Source organism: Colossoma macropomum, unplaced genomic scaffold (assembly GCF_904425465.1).
Source record: "Colossoma macropomum unplaced genomic scaffold, Colossoma_macropomum, whole genome shotgun sequence".
Taxonomy (NCBI): Eukaryota; Metazoa; Chordata; class Actinopteri; order Characiformes; family Serrasalmidae; genus Colossoma; species Colossoma macropomum.
The window spans coordinates 10,124,663-10,144,607 of record NW_023494784.1 but is presented as its reverse complement, the minus strand read 5'-3'; the positions used below and the strand labels follow the sequence as shown (position 1 = coordinate 10,144,607).

Here is a 19,945-nt window from a genome sequence, read left to right as displayed (position 1 = left end):
GTGATACGTCCCCCACAGGACCACCACTGAGCAGGGATTATTAGGATGGTGGATCAGTCTCAGCACTGCAGTGCTGTGGGGATTTTAAACACTCTGTCCACTTACTGTCCACTCTTACCTTGTTGGTCCACCTTATACATTTCAACTTGAGACAGTCGCTCATCTGTTGCTAACAGTTTGGTGTGGTCATCATCTAGTCCTTCATCAGTGGTTAGTTTCTGGTCACAGAAGCTATTTAAAAACTTCAGCCACACTAAAAACTCCAGCACAACTGCTACCATGTCAGTATCACTGCAGTGCTGAAAATGATGCATCACCAGTGTTGTGACTACTGAAACACATATTTATCAGTATTATATTTGTTACTATCAAAACATTTCGTAAAGTTTCAGAGGTGTTTATGATAGTTTTGTTAGTGACAAAATTGAATGTCCAGTCATTTATTTTAATAAAATAAACAGAATTAAGGTACAGCGTCACTATACACCGATCAGGCATAACATTATGACCACCTCCTTGTTTCTATGCTCATTGTCCATTTTATCAGCTCCATGGTAGCTCAATGGACAATGAGCATAGAAACAAGGAGGTGGTCATAATGTTATGCCTAATCGGTGTGTATATAAAGTAATATGAAGTCCAAGTCAGTAAAAATTCTGAAATGTGTTTTTAACTAGTTCGGTAGAATAACCCAGATTCAAAGTGGCCATTGAGTGAATGTCCTTTCTAATGAGCATTTAAATGAAAACAAACGTAGCAGCCTTTATTCACTGAAATTGCGTAGAAAGGGCAGATTTGATTGCCTTTATTGATTCTGCATCCGATTCATGACACTTTTGGACAAAAGGGAAACAAGCGGAGATTTGAGCGCAAATGATGAATCAGCTTTAGTGCGTGAAATCAAGCGCTAGCCTACCAGCACCTCATTTACATATCATTTACATGAAGGACGACTTAATTTTTTAAAACAGCAGCATTCAGCAGATCGTGAGCCAATGACTGTGCTCCTAGGTGGAGTTTGAGCTTGAGCAGTGAGTGCACTGCTCCCCCTACTGACTAACTTTGCTGTGATTATTATTCCTAATGTTATATTACTGCAGTGTATGAGATGCTCCTGCACTAGCTATGTTTTGTATTTGGGTGTCAGTAATGCAGAACAAAAGCTGTGTAATATGTCTTTAAATGGAACATACAGTAGTTGCAGCATTTGTTTATACCAATATGCAGGTAAAACACATACATCCACTTTTGTACCGGATTGCTATTTACACAAGTTATTGTTGTTATTGTCTTTTTAAAATTCATTATTGAGATTATAGATAATATTGATAATAACAAAGATGAAATTGATGAATAACAAAACTGTTACATTTTCACCAATCAGATTTGACTGTACACAATTTTGATAATATGAAGGCAAAGTATGATCTTTCAGTATGATTTCCTTTCATTTTAAATCTAGAACTAGAAAAATATAAAATATAAACTAGCACTGTTTGACATTATTTTCATTTTACATATGTATATATATTTATCCCCAATGTTCTCTCTCTGCCTTTCTGCAGGGGGGTGGCAACTCCAAGGTCCCCACAGATATTTTTGACATGGTCCCATTCTCTCCGGTGGCTCCTCTGGTGCCTCTTCCAGCCAGTAATGCTTCACCCCCTCCTCCCCCAGCCAGACCTGCAGAAATGAGTAAGTCACGGCACATTTCACACTGTGCAGGACACAAAATCCTACATTAGCAACAGATCTCTCACACTACATAAGGGTTTATGTCCACTTCAGGGGACATTCTGGCCTAAAACTGGCATTTAATATGTTATTTGTCATGTTATGCAGTATTATGAAGCACAGCATTGTATGCTGGAGCCTCATCGGTTTGACACAATTCATGGTTTTGTATCCTCGTTGTGTTTTTGTCTATCAGTGTTCTGTCACTACAATGCCCAGCATGCATTACGCAAATAGGTCAACCATTAGGAATAATAAGAAATACTGACTGCTAGCGTAGCCACCGCTAATAAATACAGAAGTGATATTGAGTTTCCTAGCAGTAAAGTTCTTCCCATCTTCAAGATACATCATCACAGTGGGGTTTCCCTGCTTTTTAAACGGGAAAGTCTCACTCTAGAGTCACAGGTAATAGGTGAGTAGACATGTTAAGCACACACAGATCAGACATAACATTATGACCGCCTCCTTGTTTCTACACTCATTGTCCATTTTATCAGCTCCACTTACTATATAGGTGCACTTTGTAGTTCTACAGTTACAGACTGTAGTCCGTCTGTTTCTCTGCATACTTTGTTAGCCCCCTTTTACCCTGTTCTTCAGTAGTCAGGACCCCCATGGACCCTCACAGAGCAGGTACTATTTGGGTGGTGGATCATTCTCAGCACTGCAGTAACACTGACGTGGTGGTGGTGTGTTAGTGTGTGTTGCGCTGGTCTGAGTGGATCAGACACAGCAGTGCTGCTGGAGTTTTTAAACACCTCAGTGTCACTGCTGGACTGAGAATAGTCCACCAACCAAAAATATCCAGCCAACATTGTCCTGTGGGCAGCGTCCTGTGACCACTGATGAAGGACTAGAGGATGACCAACACAAACTGTGCAGCAGCAGATGTCAACATCTACAAGGTGGACTGGCAAGGTAGGAGTGTCTAGTAGAGTGGACAGTGAGTGGACACAGTGTTTAAAAACTCCAGCAGCACTGCTGTGTCTGATCCACTCGCACCAGCACAACACACACTAACACACATGGGCCAGTGCTGAGAATGATCCACCACCCAAACAGTACCTGCTCTGTGCCCTCTGAGGGTCCATGGGGGTCCTGACCACTGAAGAACAGGGTAAAAGGGGGCTAACAAAGTATGCAGAGAAACAGATGGACTACAGTCTGTAACTGTAGAACTACAAAGTGCACCTATATAGTAAGTGGAGCTGATCAAATGGACAGTGAGTGTAGAAACAAGGAGGTGGTCATAATGTTATGCCTGATCGGTGGAGATTTAGTAATTGTTTCATTTTTCATTTTGGCCAGAGTGTCTCTTCAGTGGTTAATGTCACTTTGATCACAGCAGAGCACTTTTATATTCAACCATGCACACACTGTTACACTGTTACAGGCAAACAACAAACATCACACATATACAGTGCAGCCTGTGCATTAGATATGATATGCAATGTAAAGATCATGTGCATGTCGGAAAGCTAAGCTGCTTTGAGGTGCTTATGGTGCAGGTATGGATGCTATTACACTGTAACTGTCACACGGGATGAAATACGTTGTAATAGCTGACCAAACTTATTATTGCTGCTATAAAGTCTCCTTATCCTGCTGTTTTAATCATGTTTGTTAGAAATATCCTCTAGCCATTAAAGTGAGGGACAGAATCACAAAGTCATCACGTATAATGGTTTCTCACAGTTGGACCTCCATCAATATTCATGATAAGGGTTGGAAGGTTATTTCTAAAATGTATTCCATTATGCCTGACTGATTAAAGCTGCAGCCCACTAATCTAAAGATTAAATAATCTCAGGATTGTATTACATTCATAATGCCGTTCTGAAATCATTCCATTACTTTTTCATGTATTTCTGTTTGAAGGCCTCGTGGTGAAGGGTAAAATAAACCATTAGCAGTATTTCCATTTAGTATGAAAGCCATGGTCCCTGAAGTGATCTTTGCTGTCTTAATAGTTTATGATGCAACAAGCAGTATTTAGTTCTCAGTTATGTTAGAAATGCTTTTTATCTCTACAGACGGCTAAATTTATAACACTGCTTGGAATCAACGATTCAATAATATAAAGCCAGTTTGCAGATCAGTGTTTGACGTTACATTTTCAAAGGTTTCAGATTATTATGAAGTTCTATTAGTTAAAATGTTAGTAATGTACAGACTGAAGAACTAGACAGCATGAAAAATGAATAAATAACAATAAAATGAAAATCCAGAATATTTCAAAAAGGTGATCAAATCTTAAGGTGGATAACTTGCAGCATATCATTTATCTTTTAATTGTTTGCAAAAATGTAATTTTCTTGTTTCCAAAACTTTTAAAATGCTTATATATGTATAAAATTCATTTTGTCTATTGGTAATTTCAATTGTTATTGGCTATAAAATAACCACCTTTTTTGATGAAATAATAGAAAATATTTTTTTAAAAATAAAATAACCATAAATAATAAACAAAAGGAAAGAAAAGCCAAGTTTCTTTTTTTGCAGTAATATATGACCATTTGAAAGTATGAAGTCACTCATCATTAATAAATATTATTCCATAACAACTTATACAGTAGTTTAAAACATTATAAACTAGACAATAAACGTAAACTGGTGGTTGATTTATAATTCAAAGTGTTTGGGGAACAGCAAAAATATAGGACATCTATTTATTCACAAAATTACCATAAATTTTTGATGAGTGAAATTTGGTCTCCACTTTTTAAGAGGCTTTCTGGATATTAATTTCATAAGAAGTTAATTGTCAATGCTATTTTGCTTTCTCAGCTATTATGGAATCAAGTACAACTCTTTTAAAAAGTTCTTAATTATATCGTCTTACGAACTGTTTTCAAACCTAAAGAATTTAAGCACCATAATAGAACAATGACTCCAAAATATTTACAAAATGCTTATAAGTATAACATTAGGTTAAAAAAAAGTCATTTAAATTATTATTGGTTGCAAAATAACAAACATTTTATATGAATATATAAAATAAAAGAAATAGTTTTTTAAATAAAATAACAAAAGAAAGGAAAAGCCAAGTGTAACTGAGCAGTAAAACATAAACTGGTGGTTAATGTGTAATTTAAAGTAAATTGCTATTTAATGAGTGAGATTTGGTCCCCACTTCTTAAATATGAGGGTTTTTGGGTATTAATTTCATAATAAGTTCATTCTCACTGCTATACAGCTTTCTCAGCTATTATGCTCAGCTATCAACTACAGCTTTTTACAAATTGTTTTCAAACCTAAAGAATTTAAGCACCATAATAGAACAATTTCTATATGTATCTGCAACAAAATAGTTTGCATATCGCCGCTATCAGAACAGAACCTTGTGTCTTAATTTTTGTAATTTTTCAGTTTTTGACATTATTTGAAAATGCCTGTCATCCTTTATATTGTGTGTAAATTTTATGAAGAATGGACCAAAAGAAACGGCCCAAAATCACTAGGAAAAAAGTCTGGTTCCATTGACTTACATTAAAAGTAAAGTCTGTTTTTTCCTTCTCCTGTAAAGTTACCTTTTTGGAGATTCAAGCTTTTGTTCCAACAGCAGCGATATATTTAGTACTCCCTAACATTTGTTATGGCCCCAATGTGTCCCGCAGGAAAAGACCTGTTCGGCGCAGAGCCCTTCGACCCGTTCATCTGCGGGGCGGCCGACTTTCCCCCCGACATCCAGTCCCGGCTGGACGAGATGCAGGTGACTGCATGTCTGTGAATTATTAGCAAATGGACTGCTGTAAGTGGGCAGCTGGTGGAGCAGACGGTAGGCACTGTCGCAAAGCGTCACAGCACTGAGTCCCATCTCGCATTTCCGCTCATATCAATCACGGGAAAGAGCTCGGCTCTCACAGCTGCACCCACTGCACTGCGCCACAGTCAGACCCCGAGGAGTCGATGGCCATTATGAGAGAAGTCTCAGTGTAATGAATGTCTTGTCACAGCGGTGTTGTTCCCGCTGTGTCTGTCCTGGCCTGACCTACTGGGAGACAAAAACATGACTCTGATCTTTGCCTGAACAGATGTTCTGAACCATTTTAACAACTTTAGCTTTGCTGAGTTTGCTGTGCTCAAGGACCACTAAGTCCGAGTGCAGACTGTGTGTGGAAATGGCTGCGCAGTATATTGTCTGTTCATTGTTATCGCAATGTTGACTTCTGCCACTATTGCAAAAAACTTTGCTTGTGCTTAAAGATATATGCAAATTTGAAATGAGCTCTTGAACAAATCACAACATCTTTTATTGTGAGCATCCTGACCATCACTGAACACTCTAGATGAGCTTCTGTGAGTGTTTATACAAATGCAGGCATTCATGTGATCTGCAGTCATAATAATGCATTATGTCAAGGGTTTGGCTGATGGGTTTATGTTTTAAATACATTGTAAGGCAAATTGCAGTGTGTCACAATATATTTGCAGTATGGTGCTTGTCCATACTGTAGGACACTCTTGGCTTTATCTACAGGTCATTCCACTTCAAATGACCTAAGGCTGGTCCAGTCATGTCATTTCCATGAAAAATCAGTTTAATTCACGCAACCATGCAAAATTTCAGACCTATGATGATCTTTTTAGCTGTATTATGTATTTTTAAGGTTTTCTCAGTGATCTTAACTGCTGAAGGGGTGACTGAACTGAGCTGACATATGAACTGTAGAAATAACACTACACATTGTATTTATAGTAAATGTTTTTTTGCATAATTTATATTTTGCAATATCACAGTAAATATTAGTAGTAAATGTTTCATTTTTTTATTTTTAAAATTTTGCATAATTTAGGTTTTGTAGTATTACAGCAGTGCAGTATTTGTAGTGAATGTATCTGTTTGTACTAAATTATATTTATATTCCTAGCAAATCTACAAATGAATAATAAGTCATTAGTTTAGCAGAAAATTATTATTTTTTAATATTTGAAGCTACACTACAAATTAGACAGTACTTAAGACGCAGTTGAGAACCTAATGGGGCAGTCTTTTAAATTCATAACTTATTGGTGCATAGATTTAAAATTTTGCGTGGTTGCATGAATTCATTGTTTGATTTTATTTTCCCCCCATGGAAATGCATGATGTAATTGGACAGGCCCTAGGTGAGTTGGCATGGAATGACCCTTACTCTAGATTAGATACTCTAGATAGACTCAATATTTAAAGATTTGACATAATTTAATGATTCAATGTTTTGAGCGTGTGAGATGAAGTATCCACAACACAAGACGATCACACTGCCAGCTTGTTCCTGCTGATGGTTACTGTTGAGCTCTTTGACTTTCAGACCTGCTGACTGTAACCCTTAATGGGGATCCATCTGCTAGGTTTCAGGAAACAAGCACCAGCAAATCAGTCAGGCCACTCAGTTAAAACCTCTGTGTTTACAGCGGTGTCAAGTGCGACGTGTTTATAAACAGAAATATTATCACAAAATGCTGCTTTTCATGCTTTTTTATATTCACTAACCGACTCTTTTCCCACTAACCAACTCTGTTTCCTGTCTCTCTCCGTCTGCCACTGACAGCGCCAGAGATGGTTGGTACCCCTTCTCACATGTAGATGCATTCAGTGTCAAGCTGCCTCTTTCACAGAACCAGTTCAAGTTGTGTTTTTTTGCATGCATGTATAGTTTGGACAGTTTATGAAATTCACTCTCTCACTTGTCCATCCATGCTCATCCACGTTTTTAGCTTTAAAGATGTTTTTGATCCTCAGGTCAAACTTCCATGTTTTAAGGGTGCAAATTTCATTATAAATGTGTTGGTTGCATTTCAGTGTTTGCGTTTCATCACCTAAAGGCCATTTGAGCCTCAAACATGGTAGATAACATAATGTGCAAAAGTCAGAGACCAACCTTTTCTTTTAATTCCAATGTCAAAACAGCCATTAAGTACATGTTGATTATTAATTTTTCAGCAACAAGATATATTTAACAGCAAATTACATAAAAGAATGTTAAATCTGTCAGTATTTTATTATCTTGTGTCTTTTGTGCACATACTGCCACTTCAGCTCTTCCATTTTTTCAATCTTAAAACCAACCAGTTACAGCTGAGTCCTCCCAACAAACGCTGCTCCCAAAAGGACTCACTGACATTACAGGACCCTTCAAAGAGACACAAACATTTACACAAACAACTACCCAAACACACTTCAGCTGCCTTACAAACTTCATTAGATATAAGATAATACACTCGCATAAGAAAGGAGGAAGTTAAAGGGATATGAAGGGATATTCAAACAATGATACAGAGAAAATGGGACAACGACTCCCAACAACCACCTGGAAGACCTGGTAGACACCAAAACTGCCCCCCATCAGATAAACAGCACTTAAAGCTTTCATCTCTGAGAGAGAGGAGAAAATCAAGCTGCTTCAGATCTGAAAACATCCACAGGTGTTTCTGTCCATCCTTCCACTGTGAGAAGACGACTCAGCGCTGTGGGTCTGAAAGGATGTGTGGCTGTCAAGAAGAACCTCACTGAGAAAAGGAGACGAGAACATCTGCAGTAGAACACCAAACTCAACATCTAAGATGTGGAAGAAGGTATTATGGGCTGAAGAGTCTAAATCTGAGTTCTTTGGAGGGAACAGAAGCCATGAAAGAGTCTTCAGACCATCAGTCGAGCTCGGTGGAGGATCAGCGCAGGTTTGAGGATGTAGAACAACATCTGGAGCTGGAGATCAGTTTCTGATTGAAGTCCATCATCATGCAGTACCTTCTTAATCTACAGCAGGATAACGACCCCAAACACACGGCTGAGAAGCTGAACAATGGACTGACCACCCCAGAGTCCAGACCTCAACACCACTGAATGTGTTTGATTACTTCAGAAAATGATCAACCAGCTTCTAAGACTGAACTTTGGAGGTGTGTCTGCAGATTCTTTGAGGAACTGAAAGTGAGTTTTCTGAAAAGAATGGAAGCTGTAAAAAAGGTAAAGAGTGGACACAGTAAATACTGAAAAAAATGATATTATATTTAGTTGTTGAGGCTTCTGTGTAAAGTCTGTTAAATGTGTTTTTTTGCTTTTTTCTTGATGCTGAAAAATGAATAACTTGTACTTAATGGCTGTTTTGACTGGAAATCAAATAAATGAAAAGATGGTCTCTGACTTTGTGATACCATAGATGAATTTTTTTGTTGCTTTTGAGGTTTTCTGTTTATTTGTATGCACTTTTTAATTATTATATTTATTATTAATACTGTTTGCATCATTTAGAAAATAATACTTGAGTGTTTTTGTGCATGCGGACACTTTACAGTGGAAACTTTACTCATTTCATTCCTGTCTGTTTTTCAGGAGGGGTTCAAAATGGGACTAACAGTAGAGGGCACTGTCTTCTCCCTCGATCCACTCGATGGTCGCTGCTGATGCCAAGAAGACATTTTTGTTACGTAACTGTTAGCCCATTTGTATTAAAGTGCCAAACTTGGGTCTACAGTCAAGATGTCAATGTTGAGATTTCTATGTCTTTGCATTTGAATTTGGTTTACAAAAAAAGAAGTATATTCAAATCAGAATGCTAGATCACTATTTTTGTAAGAACTGTATTGACGTAGTTTTGAGGCCCCTTGCGTGTGCAGGCACTTGAGGATGTAGATAGTCCTACCAATGGTACACTCTGTGGTGAAGATTTCACACAAATCACCAATAGTTTTCCTGAACTCGCCGTGTCCACATCTAATCTCTGTCTCTATGTCGTCATCACTCCAGACAAACGTCCATCGTATCATGGCATGCAGAGGTTACTTAGATATTCATAGTTACTTTTACTTTAGAAACGTCAAACTAATGCATTAACACACATAATACTGGAATCTCACCGTTCTTTTACTAAAGTAGATCACAGGAAAGATCACGTTTGTTTTCTTGTTTACTGCAATGGATCCATTGTAATATTTTCTTAACTGGACATCAATATTTTTGATGGTTTTATAACTGCATAGCTGGATTATTTGCATAATAATGTGTACTTGTATTGCATTTTAATTTGGTATTATATATTTTAGTATATTCTTGCACCAGAAAGCACTTTGGGGGGGAAAAAAACTCTGTCCATATGTTATTTACTTGGTCTTTTACTTTGTATGCAGTATTTTAGCCTTTGCTGTTGTAGTCATTAAAGACAGTACTATGAGAACTTCTTGTTGTCTGTTAGTCTTTGCATGTCTTGTGTAACATGTAAATAAAAGGAATGATAGTCATATGCAAACATTTGAACACGCTTGGTCAAAATGTTTTGTTGATTTTCTAAGTGTAAATAAGTAAATACATCCTCTAGAGAGACACACTTAAATATGACATTTTTCTACAAATTCTAGAACACAATGTCTATTTATTTGCTGACTTTAATATATTAGAGAAAAAAAATCAAACATAAAATATAAAATGTGCTATGATGTCTGCACAGGCCTTTTTTTCAAAACAGTATGTTGAAGCTGCACTATGTGAGATATGTTTATTAAAACTGAAATAAGTATCGTTACTGAGTGAGGAGAATGAAAACAGGCTAAAATATGGTGACCATGCACTTCTGTAAGTCGCCCTGTAAAGCCTGAAACCAAGTCCGAGGTGTCGGGTTGGGAGCTTTTCGGGTCACGTTGTACGTCTTTATGTGTTAACGTCACAAGCACAGGCTCAAAAAGAAGGTTCAGCTCAATGTTTAGCTCTCAAATGCAAAGTCAACATTATACTGATGAAGATATGATGACAATAGTAGATAATTCACTAAGTTTTGACTGAGTTCTCTTTGAATTCCCTTCCAATGCACTCGCAATCATCAGATTCATCCCCTCAGAAAAGGGGTCCAAAGCAGAACCCACTTTATACAATATTTAACACATTGCTTGCAATTACACATTTCCACCAGAGGGGTCTCCAAGTACAGTTGCACAGTGTAGCTTTAAATTCAGCAAATAAACAGTAATTATCCTTTAAAATGTGCAGGAGTTTGTTCTCTGTAGAGCACGTGCACTTATTTTCACTTAGAAAATCTTAGTACCACGCACTTCATGTGTAGTTTGAAAAAGCAGTGCAAATATTGCTTAGTTTGAGTGGTTTATTATGGTGTATGACAAGAATAATTGATACAGTTGAACAAAAGAGACTGAATCAATATTTCAAACCAGTTTTCCTGAGTTTATACTTCTTGTGTTAATAATTGTGCTGTTGTTTTCACAAGATTTTAAAGGTCTAACTTCTTAGCCCGTCTCTCATCTAATTTCGAATCATTTCAACATGGTCTTCCAGCTTCTCTGGACTCTTTCCTGGAGAATTTCTCATGCATGGTGAAAGTGAACTTCAGTTGTGTCCCCATGAACTCTTCTTCTTCCACCCAGCTTCCTGGCGTGATAGCAGGACCAGAAGAGCTTTCAGTGGAGATCCGGCCTGATCATCCTGGAGTTTCCGAACAAGAGTTAAGGTGCGGTCGTCCGTTTTATAAAAGGCATTATTTCTTTCTCTTCGGAGCTTGTTTGTGCTTATTCCGTCACCGTTTGATCTTTCTGAGTGTCACATATTAAAAAAAAAAATATTCACAATGTTACATATTGGCATAATATCAGATTTTACAGAACTAAGTACAATACTAAGACACTGGAGGGTCAGAAATACAATAGGTAAGTTATAAAGTGGAGAATTCTCACTGCTGATCTTTTGCAAACTACAAAACAGCTTATCAGCAGTGTTAGTAAACAAGCTTAATCTAAGTATATTACAATACAAAAACAGTAGTTCTTAAATACGTACCAAACACTTCAGTCATGTTAATGTACATTCATTACTTTATTTCTACTAAGGAATATTTCATGCATCAAAAGAAGGAATGAACAAATACGAGTAATCGAAACAACCTTGAAAGTATCAAGCGAAATGCTCTTCATTGACAACAAAAAGGGAAACAGGAATCACCATGTATATGTTTTAATTTGCAAAGCAAAATACATAAAAACGTCTTTCCAGCCAGTTTTGCAACAGGCATTTAAAGACTTTGGTCTTGTGCAAGGCTGGTAAAGTGTAACATGCTTCAGAAAATATAGCTACTTAATAATTAGCTATCATGGCCTACTCTTACGTACGGTTTTACCTAACAGAAAAAGGCATGCCCAATCCAGTAATGTCGCAACATACGCATTGATTTTTGGCCTTGAATTCGCAAAGTATCCTCTTGTGATTAGAACAAAGTACATGCTTATCTACAGCAGCTATAACCCATGAAAGTACTACATAAGTATACCATGCAATAGGCGTCATGTATGTGATTAAAATAACGAAATAATGAAACGATGCACCTTTTTAATGAGACACTGAGTTTGCGTCGTCATCAGTGTTGGAGAGCTTTTATTTGCATTCCCTCACCCTGCGCTGTACCTGTAACCGGGAGAAGCGCTGTGACACCATCGACCTCTCCCAGTTCATAGAGACGAGGTAGCTTACGCTAATGAATCAATGTATTCAGTTTTAATGGTCAATTGCATTCAAACATCATACAAATGTAACAGATTAGATATCATTTTTGTAGAAACAGCATCGTTTTTTTTTCCACAGAAACTACTCACGCCAGAAGGCCGAAGTTTCCTCTGTAGCACCATGTGTTTTGTTTTGGAAAACAAATAAAAAAAAAAATAAATCACAATAGAAAAATATGTAAATTCATACAATTTCTAAATGGGTCTTATTGTTGTTACAGTAGCCTTTCAAACTTTTATTTCTCAAACTGATAGAGTGAACATCACAATTTCAGACAGCAGTTAGACCGTAATTCGCTAATGAAGCTTTGGTTGTCATAGTCAAGCCAAACAGAGTTTGCATTTCTTTTCTTTTCAGTATTTCAATTCAGAAATATGCTAATAGGGGACCGTCTGCTGCAATGTCACGAAGTAATTGGAAAGGCACAATAAATATCCTGATTACAGGGCCGGAACAGTCCGCTGTACTTGTATGTACAAGGCTGAGCTTGTCAGCAGTTCAAGAGTCTCAGGATTCTCTTCAAAGCATCTCCTCTGTCTGCTTTACAAGAAGCAAACGGGCCCAATGTCGATGCCAAACTCCTGATCAGGACCACGAATGTCCACAGGGGCAATATCCACAATGGGTAACCTCGCCGTTTTCTGTGTCCTGTATTCAAAAACGGTCTTACCCCAGTTACCGTTCGCTTGCTGTGAGGGGAGAAAGAGAGAGATATGATTTTAGATGCTCACGGGGAGATTGAATCGCCTGTGAATTGAATTGAAAAATGAGCAAACTGCTGACTCCAGGCACTGAATATTCCTCCAGTAAATCAATTCAGAACTGTCTACACTCTTAAGCAACATCAATAATGTATCACGCAGGGCTTGACATTTCAATATAACCACTCAGTGAAGAGGAATTTAGGAGTCATGTTTCCTTTTCCTACACCTGGGGGAAGAAGAGAAGAAAGACTTACGGAGCAGCTGTCCTCCAGCACGGTGTATCTGAAGCGGTTGTTTCCCTCAGCTTTGAGCTCGAGATCATTGGAGGCCTTGAGAATGACTGCTTTCTTCAGGTTTCCGGTTGCTTCATCTTTGTAGCCCACTGTGTTCTTGCAGTGGTAAGTGATGGTTTGCGAGGCCTCCTTTGAAAGCAGGCGGATGAAGGTCATCTGGACTGTGACCGAGTTGGCTGGTTGGTCTTTGTTTCCGTAGGTGAACTGAACAAACACAAGGCCTTATGTCAGACTCGTCATTCTTATCCTTTCATCTTTGTCACTGACAGGACAAAACTGTGTATCTCTGTTTTTTGTTGTTTTTTTTTGTTGTTGTTTGCTTGTTTTTCACTTTTTCAGGTAATTTGAAGATGCCAGCTGCCCTGTTCATGACTGGGGCTAATGGGTATATCCAAAAAGATTGGAATAAATTTCTCAGTTCATTTCCAATAAAAATTTAAGAACATTTCCTTCCTTCTCTTATAAAGTTACTGTTTTGGAGTTGCAAGGTTTTGTTCTGAAAATGACAATATACAGGCCAGTACATTTTACGAAATGTACTCTAAAGTTACTGCAAAACGTATATAATGAAAAGTTCAAGCATTTTGCAATACTTAAAAGTTTGGGCGCTCCTGGTCAAATTACAATTTGGTAAATTTCACTTTGTACATTTTGTTAATTTTAATTTTAGAGTGAAAATAAGTTAAGATATCCAGAATTTTAATGCACAATTAATGTTTTATTTTGATTTTATTTTTTACATGTTAAACTCATATAAAGTATACGCTCATATAAAGCAAATAAATAAAAATTGCGCATTAAAAATTGCAGAAAAGATGCAAGTGTGTTTGTGTGTTCTCTGTAGAGGATGTGTTAATGTCATTTGACCAGGGGTGCCCAAACTTTTTGCCAAAGTAGAGTATTGCTGGTGGGCCAAGGACCGAAAAATGTTTCATTATGTTATAGTATATTTTTTTGGTAAAATACTTAAAGGAATGCAAAATGAACATAAGAGTTTAACAAATTATATATAGTATCACAACAGAAAAAAAAAATATGTAAATTCATTCAATTTCTAAATAGGTCTTATTGTTGTTACAGTAGCCTTTCAAGCTCACTTTTAATTTTCAAACTGATGGAGTGAACATCACAGTTTCAGATAGCAGTTGATAGACCATAGTTTGCTGATCAAGCTTTGATTATCATAGTCAAGCCAAACAGAGTTTGCAATTCTTTTTTTTTTTTTCAGTACCTCAATTAAGAAAATATGCTAATAGGGGACCGTCTGCTGCAATGTCACGAAGTAATTGGAAAGGCACAATAAATATCCTGCTACAGGGCCGGAACAGTCGGCTGTACTGTATGTACGAGGCTGAACTTGTCAGCAGTTCAAGAGTCTCAGGATTCTCAGGATTCTTGATTTACAAGAAGCAAACAGGCCCAAAAAATGCCATATGTAGGTTTGTTCTCTGTAGATGATGTGATAACTTATAATCACTTAGAAACTCAACAAAACATGTCATTTGACCAGCGGTATACTTGCATATGACACTATATAACATGACCCTATAAATCTGGGGTGCCTAAACTTTTAGCCAAAGTCCAGTATTGCTGATGGACTGAAGACCAAAAAACATTTCTTTATGTTATACTATATTTTGTTGGTAAAACACTTAAAAATACATTAAAACATACATAAAAGGCAAAGATAATAATTTAGCAAGTTATATATAGTACCACAATAGAAAAGTATGCAATATAATTATAGTATAAAAATATGTGTTCCCTTATTGGGTGAGAGGGTGGGGTCAGGCTAGGCCAACTTTCTGGTGGGCCAAATCAAATGTCCTCACAGGCCACACTTTGAGTAGCCCTGCTATAAATGATACTAAAGCTGGTGTACTGAATCTTTCAGCCATGCACTCATGATTTCTGTGAAATGTACTCACGTAAGTTCCACCATTCATGGTGCCAAACCATACAGGTTTATTTCCTGGAGAACTCCACCATGTTTTGCGTGGTATGCTGGAGGGGTTGGCTGAGATACATGTTTCTCCAGTATCCATGTTACAGTAAACCTTGATGGCGTCCTCTGCGCTGCCTTGGTTTGGATCCACCCAGTATTCACCTGTGCTCAGACGAGACGTCAAAACACATCAAATGCAGGTACCTTAAAATATCACTTAACACTGACAAAGTAAAGGCTGATACATAGATGACCCTGTATACGTGATTGGCTTACCACTCTTTTTCAGGGGATAGCACTGCTTCAGGTCCTCACAGGTTCTGGCAGGGTGCTTCTTACTGCCATCAGGGCTGCGCATGCTGTCAATCTGGCTGCTAAGAGACTTCAAGGTGGCCTGGACTCCTGGGTCAGCTTGGAACAATTCTGTAGAATTAGACTTGGGCAGAGCTTCATCCTCTGGGAATTCGGGAGGAGGAGATCCAACGTCATAATCCTGAGGGCCTCCAAACAAGTCATCCATAGCAGCAGTTGGGGGTCCAGGGGAGCCAGGTGGACCTGGAGGACCCGGTTCTCCAGGAGGTCCCTGTTTGTAGAAGAATTAAAAAGAGAGTCCTTCATAATGAAACTAAAGTACGGTACATCTAAGTATAGACATATTAAAGGAAAACTCGAATAAATGAGTGGAGAAACATAACGAGTGCAGATGTTTTTAGACAGCTGTGCTGCATGATACAGTTAAGCAGTTAACTTCCTCCCAGTTTCTGGCAGGTCTAAAAATGCTGTGGTTTGGGATCAAGACGGCAAGAGCAAAAGATCTAAGTGACTTTGAAAGAGGGGTCATTATTATGGTACGGATGGCAGGAGCTTCAGTCGCAAAGACTGCCAAAATGGCCAGCGTTACAAGAACAGTGACTAAAGTGACATCTGCATTGAGATCTGTGGGAAAACCATCAGTCAATAGGGCTGGACATTGGACTTGGTAGAAAGTGCACATTCAGTGACCACGATGCTCGTGCATTAGTGTGATATGTAAGGAAAAAACAAGGAGCAGGTGACTGAGAATGCTGATCAGTCTGAGTCAGCAGGGACAGTCCATCCACAAGTACTCAGATGCTATTTTCACATTACAAGCCTCATTGCTCAAATCCGATTTTTTGCTCAAATCTGATCTCTCTGGTTCACACTCGTTTAGCTAAGTGATTCAAATCTGTCATTAATGTGAACGAACCGGCGTCCTGAAATGACCCTCATGAGCTCATCCTACTCAGTAACATTACGTGAATGAATCACGTGCATCATCAGCAAACAGACTAACGAGCAGAACAAGCTTCGCTGAGAAGATAATTAACTCTGATCAGCTCTCAGCTTCACTATTAGAGCGAGACGAAGGAGAAAAAGGTGAGATGAGCTGCTTTTCCACCGTTTACAGGCTTTAACTTCTGTTCGGTGCTGCTGCCATGGTAACGCTGAATGATGCCGCACGCACAGTGGAGAAAAAGAAGATGAATTCCGATCTGAGCATCACATTAAGGTCGCATGGCCACGAATCAGATACGTATCCGATCTAGGACCACATATGAACATGGCTCAGGTCAGATTTGCGTGTCCACACAGCTCTGAAAACATCAGATGTGAGTCACATTAGGGCAAAAAATTTGTGCCACTTCAACCTGAAAACGTGAACGTAGCCAGAGAGATAGATTATAGTAGGACTGCAGTGCATAAAGCACTCATTACAAAGATGAATGCACATTATACAATTTAATGATGCAAAATCCATAGGAACATGTAGAAACAAAAGGTCTGATCAGACTAGTAAAACAAGTGAGTGAGTGTGTGGCGTACAGGTCTGAACACTTAACCCCTACAGTTAAGGGGTCTGTTGGTTCGGTTATGCTGTGGGGAGCATTTTGTTGGCATGTTTTGTGTCCACTTGTCTCCTTACAGGCAAAGGTCACTACAAATCAATAATCTTACTGATCACCTTTATACTGTGATGAAACATTTCTATCTTGATGGGAGTGGCTTGCTTCAAGATGATAATGCCCTCATTTGCAGGCGCAAGGGGTCGCTGAATGGTTTGATGAGGATGAAAATGATGTAAATCATATGCTATGCTATGGCCTTTGCCGTCACCTGATCTCAACCAACTGAACATCTGTGGGAGATTTTGAACCATGTGAGCGCTCCACCATCATCAAAACACCAGTTGAAAAAATATCTTTTGTAAGTAAGTGACCCTTATTAGTCCCACAACGGGGAAATTTAATCTCCATATTTAACCCATCCATGCGGTGAAACACCACATACATGCTAGTGAATGCACACACACTAGGGTGCAGTGAGCAGCCCTATTCACAGCACCCAATGTGCAGTTGGGGGTTAGGTGTCTTGCTCAAGGGCACTTCAGTCACGTACTGTCAGCTCAGGGAATCAAACCAGCAACTTTCCGGTCACAAGGCTGGTTCCCTAACCTCCAGCCCACGACTGCCCCAAAATGAGACGTCCTTCAAACTAGATTTGAACCAGCGATCTAAGGATGGCCATTCGTAACAGCTACAGTCCTCCGCTCTACTAACTGAGCTATCAAAGGTGACTCTAGACTATTGGAGGAATAGTGTGCCATCTCTTCAGGACACTTGGAGAATCTATGCCAAGAAGCTGTTGTCTTTTACTTTAATTTGTCAGCCGTCTGTATGTGGGGATGCTGATCTACACTTGTGCGGAAAGAGTACCGAGTTGCAAAAATTGTATATTCCAAAAAGCCCTTATATTGTGTTGTGACTGTGGTGCATGACGTAAATCATGTTTAAAGTGAACTAGAGTTCAACTGAATATTATAAAGCTGTCAGCAAAGAACAAAAAAGCTCTAGTGGTCACAGGGGCATCAAAACTGGACCATCGATAAGTGGAAAGTGATTGTCTGGTTGGACAAAGCCAAATTCTTTTAGCATCATGCTGATGAAAGGACCAGAATTTGTTGCTAGCTTCATGAGTCCATGGAGTGAGGCATCCATTAAGGCTTCTGAAACCCAGTGAAGAATGCCTGAATGACAGTACATCTGAACAAGTTCTTGCATGGCTACAATTTATTCACGCTTGCTTGGACTCTTCCAGCATGATAACCATGTAATAAGGCACATATTGTCACTGATGAATGGTTCCAGGAATGTGACAGTGAGTTTCCACTCATCTTTAGAATGAGGTAAAAGGGGCTGTTCACAGCTATTCAACTGCACAACACAATTGCTTCACCATAGTACAACATTCTGAAGAACGTGTCCAGCATCTTGTACAATCCAGAACCAGGCCAATTCATAATTTTCTGCAGGAAACACAATATGTAGACCTAATAAACTGGCAAACTCGTGCATATGGGGGTCTCTGAGGCATTAAAACAAGATGTGCATACCTCTGGTCCAGTGTCCCCACTTGATCCTCTTGATCCAGGTGGTCCCATTGGTCCAGGCTGTCCAATGTACCCTTCTTTACCTGGTGGTCCTATTGGTCCAGGAGGTCCCTACAAGAAATGAATTGGTCATTTTAACACATTGTACGTCGCATACAAAAGATTAATCATTACTAAGCTATTATAATATAATAGTCAAATTGAGAATAGCACTTACTCTTTGGCCACTTGGCCCAACAATTCCAGGGGGTCCCTGGTCACCAGTTGTACCCTAAATACAGAGCATCAATTGTTTTATTGATGAATTAATCCTAAATTCTCCATAAGAGAAATTGTGGCCTGGAAATAGATGACCGTGCAGTCCATTTGAACCACTATAGGAGCAGTTTAGGAGGAAATGATACTTACAGGTGGTCCAGGAAGCCCCTGTAAACCTGTGTATCCTCTATGTCCCTTCTGCCCTCGTTCTCCATGGTCACCCAACTCTCCCTTATCTCCTCTAGGTCCTTGTGGTCCCTATAATATGTCAACAGATTAGCTTGATCTGATGGAAGGTAGCTCATTTATATTTCCAATGATGACAATTTTGGAAATAAATGCACAAAGTTACTATGGAGATAAAAGGTCCAAAAGTTGGATTAATTGTATGAATGTCTTACTGGAAGTCCTCTCTTTCCAGCTGGACCTGGAGGCCCTACAGGTCCTCTTGAACCCTGTTTAGAAAGTCTGTGTGAATACTTGGCCTGATATGTCCAAAATAAATATTAATTTGCATCAAAATTCAAAAATTTGCATTTTCTTCCCCAGTTTGTTGAAAATGTTACAATACATACTGGGTCGCCTCTCTTTCCAGGGCCTCCAGTAGCACCCACGGGACCAGGAGGACCAGGTGCTCCCCTCGGCCCAATCAATCCCTCTGGCCCTGCGTCACCGCGGTCACCCTACAGAGGCAGCCATAGTTTTACAAGTTAGACATGGAAAAATTCAGCCCAGTATGACTGATGAACTGATGAGCAAAGTACAAAAGTATAAAATTCTCAGATCTTACCCGAGGGCCTATAACTCCTTCCTTTCCTGGTGGGCCATCAGAACCAGCAGGTCCCTATCAGTCACATGTACAGGTTAATCATTAAGTTATCTTTCTTCCAACTCATTGATCATGCTGTGGATAACTTTTTTGGTTTTGATTAAGAGTAACATCTGGTATGCACTAAATATTTCATAAAAACGTAATGTGCTTTGCTACCTCAGCCATAAGTTAAATATCTCAGAACAAGCGCTTGACACATCCTAACAAATCCAAAATGAGACCTTGTTACTTAAATCCTGTTCATACTGGTGGCTGCAAAGCCAATTCAATGCTTTTTAATACCT

The 19,945-nt window shown here is 38.8% G+C and overlaps 2 protein-coding genes across 6 annotated transcripts in view; one reads left to right on the top strand and one right to left on the bottom strand.

Moving 5' to 3' along the window:
* The window catches only part of gulp1a (GULP PTB domain containing engulfment adaptor 1a), a 158,958-nt gene extending 149,068 nt beyond the window's left edge, over window positions 1-9,890 (top strand). For 4 of the 5 annotated variants that reach the window (XM_036577482.1, XM_036577488.1, XM_036577474.1 and 1 more), the window contains 3 exons: window positions 1,566-1,695; window positions 5,355-5,449; window positions 9,053-9,890. In XM_036577482.1, the coding sequence (XP_036433375.1) occupies window positions 1,566-1,695; window positions 5,355-5,449; window positions 9,053-9,124 (297 nt within the window). In that variant the 3' untranslated portion in view covers window positions 9,125-9,890. Of the gene's footprint in view, window positions 1-1,565; window positions 1,696-5,354; window positions 5,450-7,271; window positions 7,283-9,052 lie in introns of all 5 variants that reach the window. The other variant, XM_036577495.1, reaches the window with a different exon arrangement.
* Window positions 9,891-12,074: 2,184 nt separating this feature from the next.
* The window catches only part of col5a2a (collagen, type V, alpha 2a), a 60,984-nt gene continuing 53,113 nt past the window's right edge, over window positions 12,075-19,945 (bottom strand). The window contains exons 45-54 of the mRNA XM_036577461.1: window positions 19,620-19,673; window positions 19,405-19,512; window positions 19,231-19,284; window positions 18,980-19,087; window positions 18,789-18,842; window positions 18,575-18,682; window positions 15,439-15,745; window positions 15,146-15,324; window positions 13,179-13,421; window positions 12,075-12,909 (exon numbers count right to left, since the gene is read on the bottom strand). Coding sequence (XP_036433354.1) covers window positions 12,763-12,909; window positions 13,179-13,421; window positions 15,146-15,324; window positions 15,439-15,745; window positions 18,575-18,682; window positions 18,789-18,842; window positions 18,980-19,087; window positions 19,231-19,284; window positions 19,405-19,512; window positions 19,620-19,673 — 1,362 coding nt within the window. The 3' untranslated portion in view covers window positions 12,075-12,762. The remainder of the gene's footprint in view (window positions 12,910-13,178; window positions 13,422-15,145; window positions 15,325-15,438; window positions 15,746-18,574; window positions 18,683-18,788; window positions 18,843-18,979; window positions 19,088-19,230; window positions 19,285-19,404; window positions 19,513-19,619; window positions 19,674-19,945) is intronic.